Below are 13355 nucleotides of genomic sequence, written 5' to 3' on the forward strand. Positions count from 1 at the left end.
ACTGTCAAACTAGGCGGCTGCCGTCAAAAACTGTGGAAGTAGAAGTGAATGCTGTTTGGTTAATTTTGAACAATTTGTAGTTTATTCGACGATGGCAGGCGTCCTATTTGAAGATATATTCAACGTTAAAGATATAGATCCCGAGGGGAAGAAGTTCGACAGGGGTAAGCGTACTCATTTGTTGGTAATTCATTAATTTGTGCACCGGTCTTTTTTGAGGTTAGGTGAACAATGTTTTTAAAAATGTTAACTTTGTTGGAAAAAAGGGAAATTTGGGGTTCATACTCGAACAGTGGAATGCAGTTTGGTACAGCGTTGATTTGTTTTTGTAAAGAAAGTCAGTGGTGGTAAATGGTACACTTCGATGCTTGTACATTTAAGTCACAAACTAAGAAAAATGGTTTAGTTTAAAACAGCTAATAAATTGTGAGTCAAATATAGAATCTTTAAACTAGGTAAATGTTGAAAAATGTGTGTATCTACTTGAATTTACTAGTTGTCGAATAGATTTACAATGATGTTTGTGCACTCAGTAATCATGAAAAGAACGTGTTCCTCTGTGTTTGTTATAAATGGGTAACATATTATTGTATTCAATTAAACTATATGTGCTTTATCAGCACAAATTTTTGTTTGTCGTGCAACAATTTGCACTAGAATTTTAATTATTTCTATGAAATATTGCAACGTTTCAAATATTTTACTAGACATAGCAATATAAAATGACTCCACTCTTAGTCATTGCAGCTTTTAAGTTATACGTTTTGTAAAATTTCAATTATGCAATGACACGCACAAATGATTGCAGTCAAATGTAATTAAAAGGATATTTGTAGTATTTTACTTGGTATTAATGGCGTCAATTCAAAAATAAATGATTGAAGCAAATTTTTTTTTTGGCAATACTGAATTATTGGCATCCATGCTAGTTCGTCAGTTCACAGTTGTCAAACGTGTTGATTGGTTGACACCATAGCAGCTGTCATAAATGTGACTTTGACAATCAGGTATGATATTATAAAATTTGTTATAGGTTGCCAACCTGACAAAAAATCAAAAAATTAATAGTCGGTATTTATACGATACTTATATTTCCAAGAGCAACTTAACACATTAATAATGTTCAAAGATTTAAATTGATTTCATATTTTTTTGTTTTTATTGTCGTTTATTTTTATTTACTTTTTGGGGCGGCTTACGAATTTTCTTATTAACTTATGTCAGGATAATATGACGTAGATTGTAAAATGGCATTGAAAGTGTTGTTGCCGCTCCCACTTTTGATTTTTAAATAAACACAACCTGTGGAAGAATGTAAGCCTATTTTTTTTTTCAAGTGGAGCGACTTGTTACTACATAATAATATAATTGTTCCATACGTTTTTAAAACAGTTGATACATGAAACTGATTTTTTCGATCAGAAGATTTTCGAAACTACGAAATTGTTTATTTTCTTTACTGAAATGGGCTACAATAAAGACAGCTTGTGTCAAAGAAACCTATGTTTCTAGATTTTTGTAAGCTCAGAACAGTGGTGAAAATTGCGTTCCAAAATTTCCATAAATAATTGAGAAATTGATTTTTAAAAATACGTGAAGAAAAATTTCACCAAAATTAAAAAAAAACCATGGACTATTAAAAAAAAATCAAGTGCAGTCTAACATAGTATTAGGTCCTGTGTTAAAAAATCCACTAAAAATTTCTTCTAACTTTATAAACTGGGGTGGTATCCCCTCTACATTTTCCCCTATATCCTATATTGTTGCGCAATATTACATGTGTCCTTAAAATTGGTTTTTGTTTGTACCGATAACTTCACAAGGAAGCGGTTAGTTGCTTCTTAAACCAAATACGCTGAATTTTTTGTATTGAATGGTGATCTAAAAATTCGTGATAACACTACTTAAAAAAATTACCAATTTTTATATATTTTTTGTAATGCATTATCCCGGCCTATAATGTTTACAGAACAATGGCAACAGGAACGCCACTTTAGTAATGAAAACAGTTTGTTTTTGTACTCCCTACTAACGACCTTTCCGCCCACGCCGACTTCCTTCTCCACTTCTCTCCAAGTTCTAGATTTTTGCCACACCCCAACAGAAACACACAGAGAGAATAATAACAACCAGCGAGCATCCGTCAGCAAACACAAGCGTCACACCAAGACGCAGCTACTGGCTGCAGATAACGTCTTCAGACATCAATAGCGAAACGTCTTTACCTCCTTTGTTTTTCTTTTGTCGTTCGGTGACAAGAAATCCCGCTTTGCAAGTCTGCGTTTGATGTGTGGGTAAATATAGCGCAGGAGTTGAATGGAAGAGAACGGCGATTCCACAAAGGCAAAGTGTACTGGAAACATGTTAAAAGCGGACGTTTTCCCGTTTCGCTGAAAATCCGCTGTTGCAGGGCAGGGGTAACGGTGACCTAGACCCGGTAACCTTGACCGTCACCACAGATACAGCTGGATCGATCGCGTGTTTCTCGGCGATGCGCATGTGTTCCTCTCTCTCCTGCTGCTCCTGCTACTCCCGAAACCGCGACCTGCATCTCCCCGTTCCCGTTGAGACAGGGCCGGCGGAAGGAGGGGGGGCGAGGGAGTGCGAGTCGAACTCGACAAGACCAAAAAATTTTCGAATGTAGTGAAAGTTGTTTGGATTTAGTGGCGTATTGCGCGGAAATTTTCGCTGGAGGTTTTACGAGGGGATCTATACGGAGTAATTAAAGAAAACACGCACGCCGTGGAAATAGTTTTTTATTGTAATTGCGTTGTGCAGTCGTACAGTTACGGCTATAAAATCCGGGCACTGTTGCGACATTTTATGGCTTCCATGAATTTTGGTAAATCAGGCTTTTGCCTTGACATCTACCTATTTTACCTTTATTAATGACTTACCATTTCGACGGTGATTTGAAAGAAATGTTCACATTTACCTTCACTGAATTCATAATCTGTTCAGACGAAACTCGTGGCGGGACTTTTCCTTTCTTCTTTAGTGCGAATAATGGCTTTCATTTCGTTTGGTTTTTAGCACGAGTCCTTGGAATTTCCCAGACAACCCCCTTCCGATGCTGCCATTCAAGCTTTTCTGGGGTGGCTAAATAAGCGGGATGATTTGTGAATGATGTGGATAGATTTGGAGATCGAAACCTCGATTCTTTGTGCCCACATACCAGTTTAATCGGAATTTTCCATGCAGTTTAGTATTAATATTTATGATAAAAATGATGGGCGAATTTTAACGACTTAACTGTACGTTCATACCAAAGCTTACCTAATTAACCGAACAAAAAATGCCTTCTTCAAAGATTCAATTTAAAAAAGTTTCTGCGCACTTTAAGATTATCGTTAAAGGGGTAAAAGAAATTCTATTAAAACATTCAGAATGAGTTAGGTATTGTGGATCATTGATGAAAATTTATTCATTCGTCTCCGGAAAATTGATGACAATCTAAAAAAATGTATACAAAAACTTTTTGCAATTGGTTCTAGCAGATTTCTCCAAGACATAACTGAACACGATTTAAGTTTCCTTTTGTGAAACGATGACTACGTACATTAAGAGAAAAAAGGCAAAATATAATCCCCGCCCACCCGCCCTGTGTCAATTGTGATGATTTTTTTTAATCATCGAGAGCCAATGGAGCGGAACTTAATTGCAAAATCCTTATTGTTTCTCTACAAGAAATTAACATGTTTTTGAGTATCGTGCAATTCAAAAAATACAATGTATATTACGAAAAAATTAAAGCCAAAGATTAAGCCCTACCCATAGATTTCATTCGTTGGCACACCTAGAGGCGGAGACTATTTGCAAAATCCATATTTCCTTACAACAATTTACCATTTTAAACGTGCTTTAAGTTTCTAAGAATAAAAAATTTATCACAATTGATACGGGGTGGGTGGGCGGGGTTTATATTTTGCCTTTTCAACATCATATACATAGTATGCTTTGAACAACACGATACTCAAAAACATGTTTTTAATTTATTGTAAAGAAATAAGTATTTTGCAGTTAAGCTCCGCCTCCTTAGTTCTCAGCGAATAAAAAAAATCATCACATTTGAGATAGGGCGGGTGGGCGGGCTTACATTTTGCCTTTTTGTTTTAATATGTGTAGACTTCTTTCCACAACATGAAACTTAAAACATGTTTAACATGGAAAATTTGTACAAGGAAATATTTTTGCAATTAGGTTCCGCCCCATGTAGAAATGTACCATTTTAATCATGTTTTAAGTTTCTTCTCGTCGTAAACTGCGGGGCGGAGCTTAATTGCAAAATCCGTATTTTTTTACGAGAAATTACCATGTGAAAGAAGTTCTTGTACTCATTATGTTCAAAGAAAACTAAATGTATTAAAATAATAAAAAAGAAAGCCAAAAGATAAGTCTCCTATCTATCTTGATCTCAGTCGTGATGAATATTTCATTCGTTGTTAGATCGAGAGGCGGAGTTTAGTTGCAAGATCCATATTAGTTTACAAAAATTTACCATCTCAAACATGAAAGATGACTAGGTATATTAAGAAAGAAAGGTAAACTATAAGCCCCGCCCACCCGCCCTATCTCAATCATGATGAATTTTTTTATGCGTCGTAAGCTGCGGGGGCGAGCTTAATTGCAAAATCCGTATTTTTATGCGAGAAATTACCATGTGAAACAAGTACTTAAATAGTCATGTTGGTTAAAGAAAACTGAATGTATTAAGTAAAAATGAAAGCCAAAAGATAAGTCCCATCTATCTGTATTGTTCTCAGTCGTGATGAATTTTTCATTCGTTGTTAGATCGAGAGGCGGAGTTTAATCGGAAGATCCATATTAGTTTACAAAAATTTACCATTTCAAACATGTTTTAAGTTTCTTCTTGTGAAAAGATGACTACGTATATTAAGAAAAAAAGGTAAAATATAAGCCCCCCCCACCTGCCCTGTCTCAATCGTGATGAATTTTTTTATTCGTCGTAAGCTGCGGGGCGGAGCTTAATGCAAAATCCGTATTTTTCTGCGAGAAATTACCATGTGAAACAAGTTCTTAAATAATCATGTTGGTTAAAGAAAACTGAATGTATTAAGTAAAAAAGAAAGCCAAGAGATAAGTCCCACCCATTTGTATTGATCTCAGTTGTGATTAATTTTTCATTCGTTGTTCGATCGAGAGGCGGAGCTTAATTGCAAAATCTATATTAGTCTACAACAATTTACCATTTCAAACAACTTTTAAGTTTCTTCTTGTAAAAAGATGACTACGTATGTATGTTAAGAATGAAAGGTAAAATATAAGCCCCGCCCACCCGCCCTATCCCAATCGCAGTAAGTTTTTTTATCCGTCGTAAACTGCGGGGCGGAGCTTAATTGCAAAATCCGTATTTTTCTGCGAGAAATTACCATGTGAAACAAGTTCTTAAATAATCATGTTGGTTAAAGAAAACTGAATGTATTAAGTAAAAAAGAAAACCAAAAGATAAGTCCCACCCATCTGTATTGATCTCAGTCGTGATGAATTTTTCATTCGTTGTTAGATCGAGAGGCGGAGTTTGATTGCAAGATCCATATTAGTGTACAAAACGTACCATTTTAAACATGTTTTAAGTTTCTTCTTGCGAAAAGATGACTACGTATATTAAGAAAGAAAGAAAGAAAGAAAGGTAAAATATAAGCCCCGCCCACCCGCCCTATCTCAATCGTAATAAATTTTTGTATTCGTCGTAACCTGCGGGGCGGAGCTTAATTGCAAAATCCGTATTTTTTTTACGAGAAATTACCATATGAAACAAGTTCTTGAACTCATCTTGTTCAAAGAAAACTAAATGTATTAAAATAATAAAAACGAAAGCTAAAAGATAAGTCCCACCCATCTATCTTGATTTCAGTCGTGATGAATTTTTCATTCGTTGTTAGATCGAGAGGCGGAGCTTAATTGCAAAATGTATATTAGTCTACAAAAATTTACCATTTTAAACAACTTTTAAGTTCCTTGTTGTGAAAAAGTGACTACGTATGTATATTAAGAATGAAAGGTAAAATATAAGCCCCGCCCACCCGCCCTATCTCAATCGTAATAAAAATTTTTATTCGTCGTAAACTGCGGGGCGGAGCTTAATTGCAAAATTCGTATTTTTCTGCGAGAAATTACCATGTGAAACAAGTTCTTAAATAATCATGTTGGTTAAAGAAAACTGAATGTATTAAGTAAAAAACAAAGCCAAAAGATAAGTCCCACCCATCTGTATTGATCTCAGACGTGATGAATTTTTCATTCGTTGTTAGATTGAGAGGCGGAGTTTATTTGCAAGATCCATATTAGTAAAAAAAAAATGTACCGTTTTAAACATGTTTTAAGTTTCTTCTTATGAAAAAATGACTACGTATATTAAGAAAGAAAGGTAAAATATAAAGCCCACCCACCCGCCCGATCTCAATCGTGATAAATTTTTATATTCATCATAAACTTCGGGGCGGAGCTTAATTGCAAAATCCCTATTTTTCTGCAAGAAATTACCATGTGAAACAAGTTCTTAAGTAATCATGTTGTTCAAAGAAAACTAAATGTATTAAGTCCCACCCATCTGTCTTGATCTCAATCGTGATGAATTTTTCATTCGTTGTTAGATCGCGAGGCGGAGCTTAATTTTAAGTTTCTTGTTGTGAAAAGATCACTACGTCTATTAAGAAAAAAAGACAAAATATAACGAACTAACTTTATTTCTCGAATAATACGTAAGATATAAATTTATTGGAACGGACGTTTCGCAGTCCGTAGAATGCGAAAATGCCGATTTTAATTCTGGTTCGTGCTAAATATAACGATTTCGCAGTTAACATACCAATTATTTTACATTTTCAGGGTAAAATTAACAACGTCAGCGCAGTTTTGTTAGTCTGTATCACTTAGCTTCCTTATTCGCGCTTTAACTTTATCAGAATTTATCTTTTCATCCCTTCCAAAAACTTGATGACGTCATCTCAAAATTTTGCGAAGTAAACCTCATAAATATCCGCGAAAAGCCGCTGTCATTTTAGTTTTATTTTGAAACTCACAATTCGATTTAAATAGATTCCTGCAATGTTTGAACTTGTTTTTCAATAGAACGTATGACGTCAGTGTCATTAGTGTCATTTCTTACTGTCACCGGTGCCACTTAAAATAAACATATCCTGTAATTATTTGAGCAGTTATAGATAATCCAACTTCATTTATATGTCATTTTTTGATGTGATACAAACCTATACTTGAGTTCGATTTTCAATTCAAAACCTAAAAACGTCATGCCGCATAGACACAATTTCCCTATTCCTTTCTCCTAAAATATGATTTTGTTTTTCGCTACGGTAAAATCGATATCTTCCGGTCGCAATATTTCCGTCACCGGTCCTGCGTTGGCAGGTCGGATTTGGGCTTGCAGCGCCTAACGTCCCGGATACGATCCCGCTAATGAACAGGGATGATGGACTGTCAATTGCAGATTTGTTGGGAAAAATTAATTCGCTTTGAGGATGGCTGTGGAAGAAACGTCCGCTGATTACTGATTAGGAACGAGGAGTTTTGTTGGGGGTTGTTTCGAGGGGAATTTAATAGAAGTTTTCGGTCGATTCACATTCCTGAACAGTCAACAGAAAGCAATTTCGAACAATTACAGGGTGATGTTTGCTCTGACGTTGGATTCGTTGCTTATTAAAATTTGGAGCAAAGTCGAGGTAATGGAGCACGGAAAGTGAACAAATATTTTGTGTTGAAATTTCGAGAATGAGCAATTCGTGGTTCCGTTGCTACCGGGGGAACATTAGCAAATAAACTTTCCAATTTTTATATTTCGTTTCCAGAAAGGAGTACGGTAATTAGAACACGAGAGTGTAGGTTTTCCGTTTCCGTATGCACCAGGAAGTATGTATCTGTCAATTGAGGCGTATTCGTCGTAAGACTTTTACAGATTCTTTTATTTTTGAACGGATTCCTTACTGTATATCTGGTCTCTTCCATAAAAAAGCTGTAGTTATACCTGAGATAAAAGCAAAAGTTATTATGAGGATTAACCTAGTTTCTTTATTTTCATAGGGCGGTCATTTTAATCCACCACTTAACTTACAATTTAATCGGGAATTGGAAGCCGAAACACCAACTTTTAACTCTTCATAACTTCATTGTGAACACAAATATCCGCATATTACGCAAGTCTCATAAATTTATAACAAACCCAGGCAATAATCTCGCCTCAAAAATCGATTTATTTCCACTATTCTTTAAAATGTAAAATGTTTAACGTGACAGACGTCTGCCAAAATTTTCTAAAAATACCGTTCAGTTTACGTAGATAAATGAAGATGAAACATAAACAGAATGGTCGTTTTTAAGTTTCTATAGAGTTTCTACCAACAAAACCACGGATGTTAAATTTTGATGGTTTTCCGACACAAATTTACGTTTTGTTTTTTATCGTCAAATCGACCAGTAATAGAGTCGATTTTGACTTGTTAGATTACTGGTCGTGGAATGCTGTTGTTGAAACGGTCACAATTTTGTCTAGTGCGATCATTTCCTTTAAAAATATTAATAATAAATGAGATTAACGATTGTTATAGCTCAGAGTCCCCCACTGTGCCAGCCTACGTTTTTTTTTTATTGTCGTCACTTGATCGACTTTTTAATGAGGTTTCCCCCAGAGTGCAAATGCTATGAATTGTGTATTTCTCGCCAGTGGCGGCGTCGTTTTGAAAACTGGGTGACGAATTCTTGTAACTACTTTTGGAATTTCAGTGGATAAGGACAGAGAAAAATTTGGTTGTATTTGTCGTTGGAGTGATGCGAAATTTGGTGCTTGAAAAATATACGACAGTGTTTTCATTTGAGATTTGTGTGGGTAGGAGTTGGACAGGCGTACGAGGAGGACGTGGTAAATTAGAAAAATTGAAACTCAATTACTTGTTTGACATATTCTGCATTGTTTTTAATTTTTTTCATACATCGGTACAAATCTGTGTTGTGTTCTATAAAACTGATTTTAGAATCTTTGAAAATGTACGTTTGTTATTCTATTCATTGAACTGCAGCCTTATCTTTACAGTAGAACGTTTGAAGGTGATTTGAGCTTGTATTAAACAAATCATATTATGTTATGGTGCGTTGGCTCGTTTGTTAATTAAAATTATTTCATCTGTTTCCACTTAAATGTGTATTCTTTACAAATGCAATTTTTTTAAAGTTATTTGCTGACGTATTTATAGTAACACAGCAACAAGTAAAAGCTGTCACAGTTTATAATTATTTACGTATGTTATAATACTAATGAATAATAAATTACTGTTACTATAACATTGACGTCCTTTAATTCTTCAAGGATGAACTGAATATGAGTTTGCATATAATTTTGACCATCCACGTTTTGATCTACGCAAACTAGAGTCGTAATAATCGGTTTCAAAAGGTCTTAAATAATTACAATTTTAAAAATTTTGAGTTGAGTTTTCAGAGAAATTTGGTTTTTTGTGTCAGTAAGAAAATTTCTTCATTTTGGTGTTCTGCGTTATCTTCCTTGTGTTGATTTTAATATCTGACGAGATTATTATTTACCGCAGCTTGAGATAATTCTGTGAGTGTTTAGCAAGCCTCAACATGTTTATTGTGTTTGGTTATGCAAACTAAACAAGTCTGTGCATTCGCGAAACCTACAGTCATATAATTCCAAGAAAAGACAAGGCCAGGTCTGCTCATAATGGCTTTACTTATGGCGGTGACAGGCTGACTCCGTTTTTTAATATCTAATTCGAAATTTTCAAGATAATATACAAATAAGAGTGTTTATTGTGGATGATGTACATACATGTTGTACATAAACTACTTTGGTTTTATTGTAGAGTTTTTTGTTCCTTAGCCCGAATTGTTAACTGTTTATAGTTACGAAGTTACTAACTTCTTAATTCTTATTTTTTTTGTTGTGGCTCCTTATAAATTTACTCGAAACTGCAGCCAATATAGCCGCTAACCGTAAAATTGTCGGCATTTTCTTTGATTCAGAAGCGTTTTTCACAACATTAGCTGAACTTTCTTAAAAAAATCGCAAAATAACTTGTAGTAGTGAAGATTTTTTATCTCAAATTGAGATCGAAACTTTAAAATTTGGGTTATGTATGCGACCATGTTTTAAAAATTGCCCAACATTGGAAAAGATAATACGGTCAACGTTTTTAAAATCTGGCACCATTTTTCGTCGTAATAATCGGTTTCAAAAGGTCTTAAATAATTACAATTTTAAAAATTTTGAGTTGAGTTTTCAGAGAAATTTGGTTTTTTGTGTCAGTAAGAAAATTTCTTCATTTTGGTGTTCTGCGTTATCTTCCTTGTGTTGATTTTAATATCTGACGAGATTATTATTTACCTCAGCTTGAGATAATTCTGTGAGTGTTTAGCAAGCCTCAACATGTTTATTGTGTTTGGTTATGCAAACTAAACAAGTCTGTGCATTCGCGAAACCTACAGTCATATAATTCCAAGAAAAGACAAGGCCAGGTCTGCTCATAATGGCTTTACTTATGGCGGTGACAGGCTGACTCCGTTTTTTAATATCTAATTCGAAATTTTCAAGATAATATACAAATAAGAGTGTTTATTGTGGATGATGTACATACATGTTGTACATAAACTACTTTGGTTTTATTGTAGAGTTTTTTGTTCCTTAGCCCGAATTGTTAACTGTTTATAGTTACGAAGTTACTAACTTCTTAATTCTTATTTTTTTTGTTGTGGCTCCTTATAAATTTACTCGAAACTGCAGCCAATATAGCCGCTAACCGTAAAATTGTCGGCATTTTCTTTGATTCAGAAGCGTTTTTCACAACATTAGCTGAACTTTCTTAAAAAAATCGCAAAATAACTTGTAGTAGTGAAGATTTTTTATCTCAAATTGAGATCGAAACTTTAAAATTTGGGTTATGTATGCGACCATGTTTTAAAAATTGCCCAACATTGGAAAAGATAATACGGTCAACGTTTTTAAAATCTGGCACCATTTTTCGATTTTTCTGTCTCAGTTTTTTGAATTTTTTGATCTTTCGATGTTTGGATTTCTTGGTTTTTCGATTTTTTACTTTTGGCTTTTCAGTTTTTCGATTTTCCAATTTTTCGATGTTTCGATTTTTTAAATTTTAATTTTTTGATTTTTTGATGTTTGGAAAAATTTGGATCCAATTTTCAATTTTGCCATATTTTAATTGTTCAGTGTATTAAATTTTAGATTTTTCGACTTCTCGAGCTTTTGATTTTTCAGTTCTTCAGTATTTATATTTTGCAGTTTTTCAAATTTTGACGTTGCTCAATATTCAATTTTCCGATTTCTCAATTAATCTATTTTTGATTTTCTCATTTCTCGACTTCTCGAAGTTTCGATGTTTCAGTTCTTCAATTCTTCGAAATTTCGACTTCGGTTTTTTGGTTTTTCGATTTCTCAAGTTTCCAATTTTTGGATCTTTCTTTCTGTTTTGGGATTTTCCAATAGTTTGATTCTCCGACTTTTCCATGTTTCCACTTCCATTTTTCGAGTTTTCGATTTTTTATTTTTTGGATTTTCAATTTTTCGTCTTATAAACTTTAGATTGTTTTATAATTCGATTTCTCAAATTTTCAACCATTCGATATTTTAATTTTTCAGTTTTTAAAATTCTAGATTTTTCAATTTCTCGAGTTTTCAGCTCTTCTATATTTTTATTTTTTTTCAGATCTCGATTTATGGAGATTCAGATGTTTCAATGTTTTGATTATTCAAACTCTCAATTCATCAATTTTTCCATTTTTAACTTTTCGATTTTTTGATTTCGGCCTATTTCGGTTTCTGAATTTTTCGATTTGTCGACTTCTCGACTTTTCGACTCTTCGCTTTCTCGATCTTTTGAATTTTCGATTTCTCGATGTCTCAGTTTTTGAATTCTTGGATCTTTCGAGTTTTTACTTTTCGATTTTTGAATTATCCGATTTTTCAATCTCTCAATTTTTTTAATTTTCGAGTTTCGATTTCTCGATTTGTCGATTTTTCAGTTTTTCGATTTTTAAATTTTACATTTTCGAATTTTTTATTTTTTTCAATTTTTGATGTTTCGATTTCTCCATTTTTCAGTTTTACGATATTTTAATTTTTCAATATTTTAAATTTCAGATTTTTCGATTTTTAAAATTCTAGATTTTTCAATTTCTCGAATTTTCAGCTCTTCTATATGTTTAATTTTTTTTTCAGATCTCGATTTATAGAGATTCGGATGTTTCAATGTTTTGATTGTTTAATCTCTCAATTTATCAATTTTTCCATTTTTAACTTTTCGATTTTTTGATTTCGGTCTATTTCGGTTTCTGAATTTTTCGACTTCTCGACTTTTCGACTCTTCGCTTGCTCGATCTTTTGATTTTTCGATTTTTCGATGTCTCAGTTTTTGAATTCTTGGATCTTTCGAGTTTTTACTTTTCGATTTTTGAATTATCCGAAATTTCAATGTCTCAATTTTTTTAATTTTCGAGTTTCGATTTCTCGATTTGTCGATTTTTCAGTTTTTCGATTTTTAAATTTTACATTTTCGAATTTTTTATTTTTTTAAATTTTTGATGTTTCGATTTCTCCATTTTTCAGTTTTACGATATTTTAATTTTTCAATGTTTTAAATTTCAGATTTTTCGATTTTTCGATTTTTAAAATTCTAGATTTTTCAATTTCTCGAGTTTTCAGCTCTTCTATATTTTTAATTTCTTTTCAGATCTCGATTTATCGAGATTGGGATGTTTCAATGTTTTGTTCAATCTCTCAATTTATCAATTTTTCCATTTTTAACTTTTCGATTTTTTGATTTCGGCCTATTTCGATTTCACAATTTTTCGACTTCTCGACTTTTCGACTCTTCGATTCTTCGCTTTCTCGATCTTTTGATTTTTCGATTTCTCGATGTCTCAGTTTTTGAATTCTTGGATCTTTCGATTTTTTACTTTTCGATTTTTGAATTATCTGATTTTTCAATTCCTCAATTTTTTTAATTTTCGAGTTTCGATTACTCGATTTGTTGATTTTTCAGTTTTTCGGTTTTTAAATTTTAGATTTTCGAATTTTTTATTTTTTTCAATTTTTGATATTTCGATTTCTCCATTTTTCAGTTTTACGATATTTTAATTTTTCAATGTTTTAAATTTCAGATTTTTCGATTTTTAAAATTCTATTTTTTTCAATTTCTCGAGTTTTCAGCTCTTCTATATTGTTAATTTTTTTTCAGATCTCGATTTACCGAGATTCGGATGTTTCAATGTTTTGATTGTTCAAAATTTATCAATTTTTCCATTTTTAACTTGTCGATTTTTTTATTTCGGCGTATTTCGGTTTCTGAATT

The 13355-nt window shown here is 33.1% G+C and overlaps 1 protein-coding gene across 1 annotated transcript in view; it reads left to right on the plus strand.

Moving 5' to 3' along the window:
• The first annotated feature begins 12 nt into the window (after positions 1–12).
• LOC135124344 (DNA-directed RNA polymerases I, II, and III subunit RPABC3) overlaps positions 13–13355 on the plus strand; it is a 161476-nt gene continuing 148133 nt past the window's right edge. The window contains exon 1 of the mRNA XM_064049344.1: positions 13–164. Coding sequence (XP_063905414.1) covers positions 92–164 — 73 coding nt within the window. The 5' untranslated portion in view covers positions 13–91. The remainder of the gene's footprint in view (positions 165–13355) is intronic.

This window comes from Zophobas morio, unplaced genomic scaffold, assembly GCF_036711695.1.
Source record: "Zophobas morio isolate AGI-343-1 ecotype UQ-CSIRO unplaced genomic scaffold, CSIRO_AGI_Zmor_V1 ptg000007l, whole genome shotgun sequence".
Taxonomy (NCBI): Eukaryota; Metazoa; Arthropoda; class Insecta; order Coleoptera; family Tenebrionidae; genus Zophobas; species Zophobas morio.